At 40.1% G+C, this 17119-nt stretch overlaps 1 protein-coding gene across 2 annotated transcripts in view; it reads left to right on the top strand.

Moving 5' to 3' along the window:
• The window catches only part of TRPC3 (transient receptor potential cation channel subfamily C member 3), a 390327-nt gene extending 376455 nt beyond the window's left edge, over nt 1-13872 (top strand). For both annotated transcript variants that reach the window (XM_044302077.1, XM_044302086.1), the window contains exons 10-12: nt 7969-8052; nt 8277-8352; nt 10764-13872. In XM_044302077.1, coding sequence (XP_044158012.1) covers nt 7969-8052; nt 8277-8352; nt 10764-10906 — 303 coding nt within the window. In that variant the 3' untranslated portion in view covers nt 10907-13872. The remainder of the gene's footprint in view (nt 1-7968; nt 8053-8276; nt 8353-10763) is intronic.
• The last annotated feature ends 3247 nt before the right edge of the window (nt 13873-17119 follow it).

Below are 17119 nucleotides of genomic sequence, written 5' to 3'. Positions count from 1 at the left end.
TAACCCCCATTTTTTTTTTTATCGAACACCACCACACCACAAGATTCTCACACGCCAAACAAGACAACCGACACCAGAACTAAGAGATTACCAATCACCACCAATGGGACACAAATACAATCTGAGGCACAGGGAGACCAACCAAGAATAGAACCAAGGAGCACAATTACAGAAAAACGTATTATGGGAAAAATACACAACAGAATCAAGGGAGAGGGGACACATATACTCCTAACCACCACTATCACCAATATGCACAGGACACAAGAAGAAGAGAACAAGAAGAGGGAAGGGAAAAGAGAAAAAAGATCTAATTACAGGAATTAACAATAGATAGTAATGATGATGCTATAATAAATTTGAGTGCGGTAAAACTTACATCCGCACAATCTAGCTTACTAAAGAAAGGCCTAAAATTCGCACCAACTGTCCGACTAAATAAGTTTGACATGTTCATTCGGATAGAAAAATGTATTAGAAAATGATGTCTTAAGAAACATTTTTTGAAAAACCCAATAGTAAGGAATTATACAAAACAAAATGTTTATGTGCATACCAATTTAAAACTAAAAAACTGAGATGTGCCCTAGACAGGACATTGGACATGAAATTTGGAAATGGACATAAGAAAGTTAAAAGATGGCTCAAGAAATAGAAATAACCTTAATATACAGGAGATACAGGCTATCAAACAGTTGCAAAAACAGGAAAACATTATTATCAGACCGGCAGACAAAGGGGGAGCCATTGTGATTTTAGAGGCAAAATGATGCGGAATGTACTAGACAATTATTGTATACTACTACATTCCTAAAGCTAATAAGAGATCCCATTAGGGAATACAATAATGCACTTGGGGAATATGCTAGAGATGTTTTGGACAGAGGAATCCTACAAGAACAGGAATATTAATTCATAATGGGTATATAACAACGATTACCAGTATTTTATTGTATCTCAAAAATCCATAAAGACCAAAGGAACCCTCCCGGAAAGCCAATCATCTCTGACATAGGTTCCCTGACATCAAACTTATCACAATATATAGACATAATCTTACAACCAACTGTAAAGAGAACCTTTTATTATATTAAAGATACAGCACAAATCATTAAAATAGTAGAGAATTTGCAATATCAATCACATTGGATTTTGGGAACACTTGACGTAAACTCATTGTATATAATAATAAACCATGAACAAGGTATAAAGGCCCTCAAACGCAATTAGAAAGAAATAGTCAACTCCCAAAAGAACAAATCGATTTTTTGGCAGAAGAGGTTGAGTTTTATTTAAAAAAATGTATGGATCAGAATTTTTATCTTCAGACTAGAAGGACTGCCATGGGTACCAGGTTCACCCAAAATTATGCAAATGTCTTTATGGCACACTGGGAACAGCAACATATTATCCCTAGACTGGGGGAGGGCCTGGTACTCTGGCATAGATATATCGATAATATTCTTTTCATTTGGAATTAAACTGAAGCCAAACTCAATATATTTTTGGAATCAATTAATAATAATCAGAACAATTTGACATTTTCTGAGAATATTAGTACACAACAAATTGAGTTTTTAGACTTGATTAAAATACAAACAAATCAATTAATCTGTAATACTTACCAAAAATCAGTTTCTAGAAATAGTTACATTCTTTATTCAAGTTCAAAATCCAGAAGAACCTATCAGGATGATATTACCTTATAATGCACAATATAGGAAAATAGGGGCTATTATAAAAAAACACTGGCATCATGTATTAAAAGATAGATTGATAGGTCCCTCACTCACTAATGGTCCTTATATTACATACAGAAGAGCACCTAGTTTATCCCTCAAAGTCGCACCAACAATAAGAAAGGAAAAACACAGAGACTCTATCTCACATGGATGGTTTAACCTAAAAGGCTTTTACAGATGTGGAAGATGCACCAATTGCAAAATCAAAAAAATTTCAATTTTATATTTTTATTTTCATTTTTAGGGGGGTATTTTGAATTGTTTTTAGTTGCTTTGTCTTAGCCATTTTGTCCTAATTTTTTCTATTTTATTTAAAATATATGTTTCAATAAATGTATCTTTAAATTAGAATTCACTATACGGATGGTGAGTGCCTGTTTTTATTTCTCAAAAATATCAACCAGATTTTTGTATGGGTTTTCCCTTCTCAGGATGGGTGCTCTTTTTACCTAATAGGGTTCTCAAGGGAAGCTCCAAGTACAAATGATGTTCTCACTTTTTTCATTATCAATTTCCTTGTCTTATCTCCAACTTACCTCTGTCACTGCAGCGCAAACATATTGCTGTATTGTCTAACTGGTTTATTGGACCCAGTTTCTCTATTGTATGCAATCCACTTTAATAGGCAAAAGGTGGACAACCGTGTTGGACCCAAAGTGTTGGTGTTTTATACACCCCGATGCAAGCTATTGTCGGAAGGAAGGCGTTCCCTCCCAGCAATCATCAGACAGCTAGCAGAGGACACCACTGTTATTACATGCAGTGATGTCCTCTGCAGCATGGGGAGGAGTGATCGCTATGCCATCACTCGTCCCCATGCAGGACAGCGGTGTGCTGGCGGCAGATCGTGATTACACTGCACGATTTGCCACTGGCAAATCCAGATCTTTTAGCATGCTGAAAGATCTGAATTGCCCGATGAACGAACGTTTGCTCGTTCATCAGGCAATCGGAGGCAGTACTAGACAGCCAGATGGTAAACACTATGAACGCTCGTTAGCGATTATCGGCCAGAAAATCTGCCTGTCTAATATATCCTTTACAGAGAATTAATAAAAAACATTGTAAGCATTTTTTCTTCAGGCAGGTTTATGAGGGATATACGATGAGGCATCAGACCTCCAACCCGTGAATATTTCTCTTTGCAAGTGAATATACTATTTGCACTGGCCAGGAGATAGCCCCCCACCCAGACTCAACTCAGGTAGCCGATATCTGAAATCTTTATTCCACAGCACATACTTTTAGGCCATTGGGGGTGTAACAAGATACAGTTGAAACTTTGTTAAACAATACTGGTATCTGCTATATACAATACATGAAAGGGTTATTTTACATATTGGCCAAGGGTAATCTAAATGCTAACAAGTTGAGTGACTTGTCATAGGTTGCTGTCATTGTGTGTGAGATGTGATTTTAAATAGCCTTTTGTTAAGGGAGGAAGGTTCTATTGTGTTCACAAACTGGTAAAGGGTGTGAGATGTGCTAATTTGGGGTACTGCATTCCTGTAGGCCTTGTCTAATCTATGATTAGTAGTAAAATTATGAAAAATCCCTTTCAAATATTCTCCAAAAAGTGATATTATAAAGAATGATCCTCAGTTAACAATACTGCATGTCTACTGACATTTCCATATAAGCTTTGAAAAAGTATATAGAGATAAAAAATATATATCAAAAGCATTTTTACAAAAACATATACCGTATAGTGAAAAATCCATATATATAACTAAATAAGCTTTTAATATATTTTTTTTATAAAGTCAATGTTGGTGATGCTGGTAAGAGGGCTACAAGCATCCCTGTAACATAGCAAAGCAGTCTACTTATTCTTCTTTATATTATATATGTGATATAAGTGAATTATATTAATATATGACCTGTATTTTTGTGCTTCCCAAATTAATTGGTCTGCTGGCTTCCTCCAATAAGATCAGATGTGGCATCTAATTTGCAAATGCAGTAAATGAATCACATAACTTGAAAAAGAATCACATAACTTAGGTAAAAGACAGTGAGAAATTTCAGAGTATTAAAAAAAACAAAAACAACTTTTGCTTTAAAAAAAAAAGTTGCCTAATTCTTGAAATTTCCATATCTGTTAATATAGGGATCATAAAGACAACACATTGTCCACACATCAAGTTTACCAGAATTTCATTCCATAACTCTCTGTAGCACTTATGTGAACAGTTCTTTGGCCAAACACTAAATGATGCAGCTCTCTCTGTCTCCATCACAGCAGGAAATCTCAGAACAATCTGAGACACCAATCAGTATTCCCTTTGTCACTTTATTTTAATTGACAAGAAAATATGTTTTCTTTTAAAAAAAAATATTTAAAAAAGGATTTGACAGGGTACACAGACTGAATGCTTCCATTTTACTGAACTGCGCGCAGCGTGCAGCATCCTAACATAGCATTTTATTAATAGACTGTTAACTGCAAAAAGACTAATTATTCTACACCCCGTCCCTCTTTTGTGCTGCAATGTTTAGTGTGTTTATGTCAAATATCAGTATGAACTAAACTACAAGAAAAATTAATGAGATTATCTCCAAATACAAAGCATCTTGGCATATAGCCATGTTTGTTTCATGCTGGTCACAGAGGTAAAGCTTCATTCATGGCCAAGTAATTAAACAATGAATTTACTGAAGTACAGGATTTGGCCTGCATTGAAATACACAAATTGGTGTTATTCATAATAATCACTTTGGCATCTCAGTGTCAAAGCATTTCTGCATTCTACATGATAGACTCATAGCAAGCAGTGCAATTTCTCATCTGTTGGTTTTACATTGAGGAAAGCACAGACTTCTGAATTATATGTATAGGTGAAACTCGGAAAATAATTATTTTAATAATGCAGCTTAAAAGGTGAAACTAACATATGTGATAGACTCATTACATGCAAAGCAAGATATTTCAAGCCTTTATTTGTTATCATTTGGATGATTATGGCTTACAGTTTATGAAACCCCAAAGTCACAATCTCAGGTCCCCTTTGCTCAGGGGGTATGGATTAATTAGCTGACTAGAGTGTGACATTTTGAGCCTAGAATATTGAATCTTTTCAGAATATTCTAATTTTAAGTTGCATTAATGAAACTCCTTTTAAGTTGCATTACTGAAATAAATGAACTTTTGCACGATATTCAAATCTTTTGAGTTTCACCTGTATATAGGTCAGTGGCACCAAAGCCTGCTGTCCATCAGGAGGAATATTAGTATCGGCAGAACTAATGGATTGTATAAATCCTTCCACCCCATATATCATTTTGCTATATTTTATGCTGCATTTTTTTTTTTATATAAATATATCTTTATTGTTTTTTTTCCAAATATAAACAAGATAAAACAGATATCTAATCACAAAGAATACACACGTATATCGAATCATTTAAAACAGTGTATCACTGCCATACCAGAGAACATGCATATGTGGAAACACATCTATAATCAGAATAACTCAATTTTTGCGTCAATTCTCTGGCATGAATGTCAAAACCCAGGAGCCCATCCCCCCCCCTCATCATCCCCCCACCCGTCCCGTCTGGCATTGGTGCGGCCGCCACGTGGGGCGGCGAGGTCCCCCTACTCCTTTCTGGGGTATTTCTCCGAGCATTTTATCAACTCCATCTAGTGTGGACAGTGCCGATAAAGTTTATTGTATAAGGATGCAAGTAGTTTATTAGATTATGGTGAGGTAATAGTAATAGTCACAGCAGTAGATGGTCATTGGTTTCAGTCAGGGTGTTTCCTCTCGCCATTTCCCATCTGTATACGCCCATTCATATGGCATTTCTCATTTTATGCTGCATTAATCCTATACATCAAACAAAAAGGCTGCTGCCAGCCAAAGTGTGCACCGCACGTCCTCAAATTCACAAACTCCTATAAATGCACAACATGCCAGCGGTGATGTTTATACAAAATATTTTATTAAACATTTATGCAAAAAAGTACAATACATAGATTGGGGGAGAAAACCCGACGACCGTTTCGCTCTCTGGCTTTTTCACAGGGCAAAAGCCAGAGAGCGAAACGGTCGTCGGGTTTTCTCCCCCTATCCAGGTTGGTCTTTTCATTGCTATGTACTTTTTTATGCCTTAGCTGTTTGTGTGATCACTGGTGCCCCTGCTGTGCTGCATCTTCTCCATGCTCCAGTGTCTCCTCAGTCCTCCAGTGTGGAGTGTGGTATTCCATCTGTGATGTGACTATTTTTTCACTGAGGTGACTCCTTTTTTGGAGTAGATTTACATAATAATCTTTTATGCTGATAGATAGATTCTCTGATGCATCCAGTATTTTTCTGGTGTGATTCATCATCACTTTCTGCAGCAGTTTTGCGGGGGTCCCCACTGTATCACTCAGACAGAGGCAATTTGTTGCAAGCATGTATGGATATACATACTGGTCTTAGGGGGTATTGTTCATCCACACTTGTCTGCATTTCCTTCTGAGTTTTAATATTTATTATGTATTGTACTTTTTTACATATAAATTTAATAAATTATTAATCCTATACATGCAGTTTAAACAAAATCACATTTTTAAAGTGTTTAATCATCTTCTTATATAAGCTACTTCGCATGAATTCTAGTGAAGAGGCGTCCAATTCCCCTGCAGTGTGACTGTAAATGAAGCGTTACGTGCTGCAGTTCTCATTTAAATCGATGGACTGTCTGTGTCATGCACAAACATGCTGGGTCCTCCCAAGTGAGAGACAATCTTTTGTACAATTGCAAATGCAGGACCACATCATTTGAGAAGATTTTCTAAGTATAATTTCCCAGTCAGTAATACAATTTTTTACATTCATAATGTATTTATGTTTGTATCTGGCTGTATATGAGCAATAGAGATGTAGAGACTATGAAAAGGTTCAAATAGCAAACAGATTGGGACATATTTACTAATATTGTATTAAAGGGTTTATCCAGTTTATATTACTAGCTGCACAAGTCAAGGTAACCACATATACACACAGCTAGTAATAAGCATTATTAAACTATCAGCACTTTTGATAGTTTAAATCAATAATTCATGTTTATATGCAGGTCCCCTGACCTGCGCACTGGCATTGCGCTGAGAACATGGCCACTGATGGAGGATTCCGTCCACCACTCGGCTCCATGTATTTATACTGGGGAGGAACGGAGCATGTGCTAGTTTCCCTGTCAGTCCCCAGTGTAAGTTAGTGGAGGCCTCTGATGGAGGACTCTGTCCATGTTCTCAGTGTATCTCCGGCACACAGGTCAGGGGATTTGCGTTTAAACATGAATTATTCTTATTAAACTGTCAGACATCTGTGCATTAATAATGCTTATTACTAGCTGCATGCATGTGCTGTTATGAGCAAATGTGCAGCTAGTAATATAAACTAGCCAACTCCTTTAATAGTAAGAGACTACACCAGATTTGTCACAATGGCTGATGCTGGAGGATAAATCTGGAACGTCTTTAGAACAAGTTTACACCAAAAAATGTTGTGCATTTAATCTATTCCCATTATCTGCGAAACCATGCCCTTTCTGGAAAGTCACACCTCCATGTTGGTTAATGCTTAAAAAGTGTCTAAAACAATTGGTGATTGTGTTGCAAGGCATGTAAATCTGTTTTTGCCATAAATTCTGCCATGAATTCTGGCAGATTTCAATTATAAATCTCACCTAATGTGTTAAGGGGGCTGCAGGCAAGTTTTGGTGTGTTGCTGGAATTTACTTTGCACATTGGCATTATTTTCCATCTGTCTTTCATAAAGAAATGTGGCAAAGGGATCGGTTTTAAAGTATACTGCTTTTTTTTACACAGCAGGATATGAAATGGGTTTAAAGGGGTTTTCCTATTAAGATAATTATGGCTAATTTGATAGATCTTTATACTGATGATCCATCCTTAGTATAGGTCATCAGTATCTGATCAGCAAGGGTCTGACACCCAGGCTCCCCGCCAATCAGCTGTTTGAAGAGACTGCGGCGCTCTAGTGAGCAGCTTCACATAGCTTACTCTAGGTCAGTGACATCACAAGGCCTAAGAATAGCTCATTCTCCTTCAAGTGAATGGGGCTCTAGCTGCAACAAGCACAGCAGCTATACAATATACGGAGCTGTATTTGGTAAGCTGTGAGGAGGCCGTGGTCTTGTGCCATATAACGTATATAATTTTTTCTCTGAAAAATCATTTGAGAGTCTCTTCTAACCCACATATCTTTTCTTCCAGTTAAACCTCTTCTCCCAGTCTAATGCCAAAGTTTTTGAGTCACGGAGTTTCAACAGTATTTTAAATCAGCCAACTCGCTATCAAGTAAGTGGTTCTTCCAAGCTCTATATATTTTGTTCAGTAAGTAAATTCTTAATAATGGGGTATACCAAAAAACATTATGCGCTTGTGTATGCAGAGCTAAATGATTTCACAAAAATTCCTTCAGAAATCACTTCACATCAGTGATGGTATACAAGGAAGCACGGATAATTTGTCACTTCCCTAGAGACTCATGTTTTGTATCTCCTTGTCACTTTCCCTGACAGCAAATAATGAAAAGACTTATAAAACGATATGTGGTGAGAGCCCAAGTGGACAAAGAAAATGATGAAGTGAATGAAGGTAAGAAGAATAACGCACAGCTTTACATTTACCACCTACACCTGTCATATTGACCACCTAACACATTTTGGTTGGTTGACTTATCAAGTTACAAGAAGCATTCAAATATTAACAGGATTCAATCAATAATAAAGACTAATGGGTGCTTGTATGTACACTTATTGCAAGACTTATTGAACAGTTTGAATTCCCGCTGCTGTACCGCCACCGCCGCATATATAATTCAAATACAAAACAAACTAACACCTGGGTACTGTAAAATCTAGTCTGGTCAGTAGCAAAAAGAGAATCTCCCGATCATCCACCTAAAAGAAGCACACTGTGCCGCTATTTATTAACTTATGTCCTAGATCGTGCAGGCTGCTATGTCCTCCGACCAGTAGTGAAGTGTTAGTTTGTTCGGTATTTTATATATTAACAGGAATTATTGAGCTACACTTTGTTGAATACAAAGAAATGACTTACACTATTTTTCTATGTAGTCTCCTCCTACTGGAATACACTTATTCCAGCGCTCAGGAAAACTTCTTAATCCCTGAAGAGTAGAACTACATGTTGACCCATTCTTGCAAAGCGTCAATCATTTCTTAATTCAAACTGAAATATTTCCTCCTAAAAATTCCTTTAAGATAATTTTTAACTATTGTTTTTGCACTGCCAACACTAGGCTACACAACTAGGTAACACAACTCCCTAGGCGGGCGCCTACCCCCATATGCCCATCATCCTGGCCCTGGCTAGTAATACTAACGAGAAGCCGAAACATGAATGTGCTTGTCCAATAAGTCATGTCTATCTTACACTCTTTATAAGAACAGAGCATGAAATGCCCTCTTGTTTGGCTTTCAAAACATAGGTAATGTGAAAACAAGTGTAAGAGATTGATATGAGAGAAACATAGGTCACACAGTAGGTGAAGACATTGCCCATATATCTGGGTAAGGAGCAGGTTTTTAGAAAAGATAGATTTCACTACAACTGATCATAAAGATTTATTAAAGTTACATTTCAGAAAATACTAGAAGAGAGCTTGAGGGAGCAGTGTGTGACACAGGAATTTAAAGAACACCGTCTAGGGCCTGCATTAAGCTGGCCAAACATATGAAATGACCATCAGCCGAACACTTTGACAGCTATCTCACCCGATCCTCTCACACATATGTATGCTAGGCTCCGCCAAGCATCTATAGTAAATGGGTAAAAAAGAAAAAACACTGCCAGACACCTCTGGCAACATCTTATCTACCTAGGAACAAAAGGGGCAGATGAAATCCAACTTTTAGGATCCTTATTGCCCATGACAGAAGATGTAGACAGTGAGTTGGGGAGCCCATGCACATTAGATGGCTTGCCGAACATGCTGAAATTGGCGGATTTGACCGATATAGATTTTATGTTTATGGACCAGCTTTAAGGATAACTCACTACATTATATTTAATGAACAAAAACCCAGTTAATAGGTATTTTTTTTATATATGTGTCAGTTGTGTCATGATCAGAAAGTTCTTGACATGGTATGAACTGTACTAAAGCCAACAGCAAGGCCAGGAAAAATATAACAATTGGAAAAGATAGGAGGCAGGAAGACTCAGTTGAAACAGTTTAATGTTAAATACAGTAAAAGGAAATTATAAAGGGGAGAACTTGATAGAAAACCAAAGAGCTTCCATAAAAAAGGAAGGACACTTGATGATAGAGGGTATCACTCCCATAAGAAGAATAAATGGAGTGCATACATAGCAAAGTGTCCACTATCATAGTGCAAGTTGTAGACACAGGACTAGGATGGTAGAAGCTACAGTCTGATAAGTCCATACCATATTAGGTACAATAAGGAATACGTTAGATAGTTTTTTCGCATATATGGAGCATGGAATTAAACAAACGACATGGGTTGATGAATATAGAATTAGTCACCTAACAGCCAGCAGTGGATAACAACTAACTGTGTTCCCCAGGCAGTGCTCACGCTATTTCCATGTGATATTATTTTACCAGCAATGATCTAGTGAGCCACAAATCATTTTTAATTGTCTCAGAGCCATTTCTGAACTTTCATTTTTATAATGAGTTATAACAAGTCACATACCACAGGGTGCTATACTCATCTGACACCTCAGGGTGCATTGTAACACACAATGCTGCTCAGGTTTAATCAATATTTTTAGCATATTCTGGCACCCGCGAATTTTAGAAAGTGTTTATTCACTAAATACAGGGGCAGTTTAGATATGTTTTTTTTTTTTTTGTACAAACATTGATACTGGGCAAGTAATATGTTCATATAAAAGAACATATATGCTTTGGTGAATAAAGCATTGAACAGAATGCTGCCGTTGAGCAGATCAGAGGATGACTTGAGGAGAACCAAAGATGATGTATACATATGACTTTTGTATTGTTATTACAGGTGAACTGAAAGAAATAAAGCAAGATATTTCAAGCCTTCGCTATGAACTTCTAGAAGACAAATCACAAGCTACTGAGGAATTAGCGACCTTGATACATAAACTGAGTGAAAAGATAAATCCTAGTATGTCTAGGTGTGAATAAGTAATGGATCCCGAAGTACAATGGCAATAAACTATAAATCATCCAATACTTGAAGAAAAAAATAAGTCTGATAGATTTATAGCACACAATTAAGTCCTTTAAATGTACCTCCATGTGACTACTGCTCTGCAAGTACCAGGAGACCTTGGGCATGTCATCATAATTCTAGTTGATAGAGTTGAAATCATATAATCAGTTTAGCCTAAGCTTAAAGGGTTTTTCCTGTTTGCATCAACATCCTTTAAAATAATCATTCATGAAGGTAGCTGTAATTTCGTATTTCTTTAACCTTTATTGCTCCTATTTTCCATTCACACGACCATGTCCATCCAGCTTTTTCATATTTCCTTTGGTGTCATGTCCATGCATTAGAAAGTGATATGAGAGTGTCTATGTAACTAGCTGGGTGGGAGGAGCTTTAAACTAGCTGAGTGTTGTTAGGGGGCGGTGCTGGAGCTGTGAGAGAGAAGGGAGCAGTGCATCATGGGTTTGGTTGAATACCACAATAGGAAGTGTTACATACAGGTTTGAAACAAACCAGAATGACGTGTTTACACGGTAAAACAGATTAGGACAGTCCAATTTAAAAAAAAAAAACATGAGAGATGTACATGAGGTAAGGAACTACATAATCATATCTGTGAAAAACCATAGTAATTCCGGAAAACCCCTTTAAGCTATACTTCTATGACTAGGAAGTCTGGGCGTTCTAGGTGGGTCCACTTGTGGGTCATTTGTGGCAATAAACCTTTACTGTTCACACTATAGAAGCACAATACGGCTATTTAAGAGTGTGAAAACCTGGACAAAAGGAGCAAGTAGCTAGGTTATAGGGTCCAAATTACTGACTGAATAATCAAAGCAAATTGTTAATCCATTAGTTGGTTGATGCTCATAATGATGACACAATATGTCTATTGCTTTTGTCACCTAGGACACTTTAACAATGAATTATTTTTGTAAAGGAGATAAGTTATACTTAATACTGCTTGTAAAAAACATCAGAATAACGTACAACTGACCATGAGAAAAGTGCTGTAAAAATAATATATGCCATTTATTTGGTAGAATATTGGAACAGTTTAGCCGTTGCCTTTATAGTATACTTACACATACTGCAGGTTAGCATGCATCATTTGACAGGTGCACTTCAAAAAGGGACATCTACGATATTGAATGTGTGGGAACAAGGACTACCTACAACCAAAACCCCCTGGACCAGACATGAGGATGTGCACATAGGCACAGTCTTCGCTAAAGAAATACGCTTTGTGTTCATCACCCCTAGGTAGAGTAAATACTACTTAGTCATATATTAAAGTCTTCTGCAACTTTAGGATTTAATTTGGTTCATCAATCAGTTCAGTCTTTGTGACATAACTGTAATGGCCATTAATGCAAACAGCTTAGAAGAACAAACTTAGTACAAGTCACAAATACTGGGAGATTAGACAATTAAATAAAAGGGTAATATTCTTACTGTGAAGACCCCAAAACTGTAGCTATTTATGAATGGCTCCATGCTGAATATATGAGTCATACAAGCACAGAAGGGAATATTTGATTGAAACATTACCATGACGGACCACAGCATTAGGCTACTTTCACATCTGTGTTTTGCTGTACGGTTTTAAGGTCCATCACAGGATCTCAAAACCACAGTAAAACGCTTTAGTTTTTTCCCCATTCATTTTCAATGGGGACACAATTGAACAAACTTAAATGGGGTGCACCGGAAAAAACAAAATCAATACAAGCAGTTTTTGTGTTCATCATGGGATACTGAGCAAGAAGGATGCGGCATGAAACATAATGTAAGTCGATGGTCCTAGGTGCCCATTGACTTACAATAGTTTTAGTGCCGGATCCATCTTATTCATTTTGGAGATAATATAGCCAGATGCAGACGGTTGTATTATTGTCCGGATGCGTTTTTGCTGATCCCCTGACGGATCCAGCAAAAACGCAGATGTGACAGTAGCCTTACACATGTGAATGCCACTTCATATGCTTAAAGCATTCCTGAGTTTAAAAAAAAAAGTTTGTATAATGGCTGTGCTTCTTTGTACAATCAAAGCTGTTAAGAAGGGCCGGCTCCAAATTCATGTGGGACCCCTTGTGGCAATTCCGGTATTTCCGTTGTTCTGCTTCCATGTTAGAGCAGAACAAAAAACAAAACACAGATGTGAACCTTAGATTAAATAGCCCTTATAGTGCCCATAGTAATGTCCCCCACTGCCCTCAGTAATCTCTTTATAGTGTCCATAGCGATTTTCCCTGTGTCTGCACTCACTTGTTTGTGGTAACGGGGCAGGAACTGTTATTGCACTTCTTGCCGGGCCCCCGTCAGAGCGCTCACCACAGCAGCATCACATCCACTCATTCCAGCGTCTATCAGGCCCCAGTGCTGCCCTACTAGTAGTATTCACTAATCATGTGGGTGGACGGAGCCTGACCAATGTTAGTCAGACTCCACTAACTCACTTCATTAGTGATTAAAGAGTACTAGTAGGGCAGCATGGAGCCTGATAGATGCCTGACTGACCACATGTGATGCTTCTGTGGTGAGCGCTCTGATGCATGAAGTACAGTTTCAGGCTCTGTTACCAGTACGCACAGACATGAACATAGCCCCCAGCCCAGCCAGTCACCCCCTGACGGCAGTACTACCCTGATGGTGGCCTTGGCCAGTAGCCATAACATTCAAAGCCCTGGTCAAAACATCTGGGCTTCAAGCACAAATATTTTGACCTGGCGATGCCCCTGGAGTGAGGAGACACAGTTGGACCCCCCCCAGGAGCAGTGGACCCCGGCACTTGCCCGAGTATGCTGGGTACTGACGCTGGCTCTGAAGGAGCAGTTATGTTTGGGCTTCCCTAATGTTTGTTTCCGACATGTTATTCCCTTTTTCAGCTGCACAGCCAGATGCATTTGTCTCAGAAGCAAGGAGCCTATCCCTTCTGTGGACAGTGGACTGCAACTTAGGCCCCATGCACACGGCCGTGTTTCACAGCCGTGTGCGGGCCGTGGAACCGCGGCCTGGATCCCTCCTGAGAGCAGGAGCGCACGGCGTCACTGGTTGCTATGACGCCGTGCGCTCCCTGCTGCCGGCACAGTACAGTAATACACTGGTATAGATCATACCAGTGTATTACTGTATTGCGGCGGCAGCAGGGAGCGCACGGCGTCATAGCAACCAGTGACGCCGTGCGCTCCTGCTCTCAAGAGGGATCCAGGCCGCGGTTCCACGGCCCGCACACGGCTGTGAAACACGGCCGTGTGCATGGGGCCTTAGGTGGAAGTGAGACGGCTAGTGGCCATGAATTTACAGCTTTTTTCAAGTGGATGCAGGCATATTTTTACATGAAATAAAATAGTGTGAAAGTAAAGTGGCTCTTTAAAACAGTACAATATCTGCCATTTGTAAAACTCCACCTACTAGTTAACCATCATGCATTCAACCGTATGTATTTTGCTGTCTGCAAATTGCGGATCTGAAAATACGGACACCGTCCACGTTGAATGTGCATTTTTTGTGGACCTATTGACTTCAATGGGCCTGTGGTCGGCATTTTGCAGGAAATTAAATGACATGATCTGTCTTTTTGACATAAAGATGTGGAAAGCACACAGATTTTCCATGTCCTTTCCGCATTGGAATGTCCACTCTGCAAAGAGATAGAATATGTCTGCAGAATGCAAACCACAAATTTAATGGGCATGCAGAAAAAATGCAGATGGCACACAGACCTCGTCCGTATTTTGCAGATTTGCGGACTGCAAAACAGATGCGGTTGTGTGCATTAGGCCTTATAATGAGTTTAGACTATGGTACTCTGTAATAACATGTAGTTGCCACGAAGACTACAATACTTTAGAGAATAAAACACTACTTAAGGGGAGATGCCTGGAATACAGGTGATCTACTGAAGGCTAACAGCCAGGGCCGGATTAACGTAGGGGCTGATGGAGCTGCAGCTCCAGGCCCCTACCATAAAATAGGCCCATCCGTGCCAGGCAAAAGGCCGTCGGGAGCGGCGCTAAAAGTCCTCTTAGATTTGTACAGGCATCGCATGGTGCAGGAGGGATAACAGCGGGCGCACTGAGTTCATATCCGGCAGGCCGCGTCATTACAGGAACAGCACCAGCTGCTCTCACGTCCTGCCACTGCCACCGGATATACGTCACAGCTGAATATCCGGAGGCAGGACGTCAGAGCAGCTAGTGCGGTTCCTGTAAATAATGCCGGCCCGCCAGATATGAACTCAGTGTGCCCGCGATTATCCCTCCTGCACCACAGTTTCGACCAGGCCAGCACAGGACGGTGATGGCCCACAGCCACAGCGCTCGGCCACAGGCAGCCCACACCACACGGAGAGTCGGAGACAGCAGGCAGCAGCAGGAGCTTCTGGAGGCAGGCTGCAGCAGGTGTGAGATGCCTTCCCTTCCAACTAGTCAACTAGATGAGTGTATCAGGGCAATCATAGTGCTGTTATGATTTATGGACACAGCTCTCAGCAGGCTCAGAAACAGCCTGTGGACTGTGACTCTCAAGAAGCACAGCCAGATAGAAGGCTGGCTAAGCATGCTGAGAGCTGTGTCCATAAATCATAACAGCACTATGAAAATTACTGACTGGCTAAGGCTACTTTCACACTAGCGTTCAGAGCGGATCCGTCTGCATTATATTGTCAAAAAAAATGTCTGTGAAATTAGCCTGAACGGATCCGTCCAGATTTTTACATTGAAAGTCAATGGGGGACGGATCCGTTTGAAGATTGAGCCATATTGTGTCATCTTCAAACGGATCCGTCCCCATTGACTTACATTGTAAGTCTGGACGGATCCATTTGCCTCCGCACGGCCAAGCAGCGTTCGGGTATCCGCCTGCTGAGCGGAGGGGAGCCTGAACGCTGCCAGACTGATGCATTCTGAGCGGATCCGCATCCACTCAGAATGCATTAGGGCTGGACGGAAGCGTTCGGGTCCGCTTGTGAGCCCCTTCAAACGGAGCTCACAAGCGGACAGCCGAACGCTAGTGTGAAAGTAGCCTAAGCATGCTGAGACTGAGCTCAGTCTAAATAACATAACACATAAAGAAATTACTGTTTCTAGCTGCTAGTCCACAGTCCACAGCAGCTAGAAACAGTAATTTCTTTAAAGGGATTCTGTCACCAGGTTTCACCCCTCAGCTAAAAATATGCTGATGTTCAGGGCGTCTTCACGATTCCTAATGTGGGCTTATAAATGTAATCTGTGGGCTTATTTAGCTAAAAAAAAACTGTTTTTACTAACCTGTCAGTCAAACAAATAAGGTGCCCAAGGGGATGTTAATGGATGCAAGGTGCCGTCTGCACCCGCCGCCGTTCGTGCCCAGCGCCGCCTTTCCGGACTTCTGCGCCGCCTCCTAATCCTCTGTGCCGCCTCTCGCCCTCCCTCCCTCCCCCTTCTTCTGCTGTAAGATTTTGCGCACAGGGCTCTGCCTGATGCGCCGTGCGGACTTCTCCATTTGGCTTCTTACAGCGAAGTGCTCATGCGCCGGCACTTCACTCAACCCCTGTATGCGCGAGATCTTACAGCAGGAGGGGGAGGACGGGAGGCGGCGCAGAAGTCTGGAAAGGCGGCGCTGGGCACGAACGGCGGCGGGTGCAGACGGCACCTTGCATCCATTAACATCCCCTTGGGCACTTTATTTGTTTGACTGACAGGCTAGTAAAAGCTGTTTTTTAGCTAAATAAGCCCACAGATGACATTTATAAGCCCACATTAGGAATCGTGAAGACGCCCTGAACATCAGCATATTTTTAGCTAACAGGGGTGAAACCTGGTGACGGTATCCCTTTAATGTGTTATGTTATTTAGACACAGCTCTCAGCCTTCTATCTGACTGGCTAAGCATGCTGAGTGCTGTGTCCATAAATCATAACACAGCTCTATGAAAATTACTGTTTCTAGCTGCTGTTGTCCACAGTCCACAGCAGCTAGAAAACAGTAATCTTCATGTTAAATGATTATGTATATATTTCCATAAAAAGGCCCGGCAAAATCCTCAGCACCAGGCCCATGATGCTCTTAATCCGGCCCTGCTAACAGCTAATTAACTATTTCATATAAATTGCCAAAAGGCCCAATTCTTATTATAGCTTGCAAAGTAATTGCTATTGTATCAGTAAGAGAGGGTGACACTTCCTACTACTGAGCCAGGCTATAATT

The sequence above is a fragment of the Bufo gargarizans genome, chromosome 1 (genome assembly GCF_014858855.1).
Source record: "Bufo gargarizans isolate SCDJY-AF-19 chromosome 1, ASM1485885v1, whole genome shotgun sequence".
NCBI lineage: Eukaryota > Metazoa > Chordata > Amphibia > Anura > Bufonidae > Bufo > Bufo gargarizans.
The sequence above is the reverse complement of the archived record's forward strand: the minus strand, read 5'-3'. Positions and strand labels throughout refer to the sequence as shown.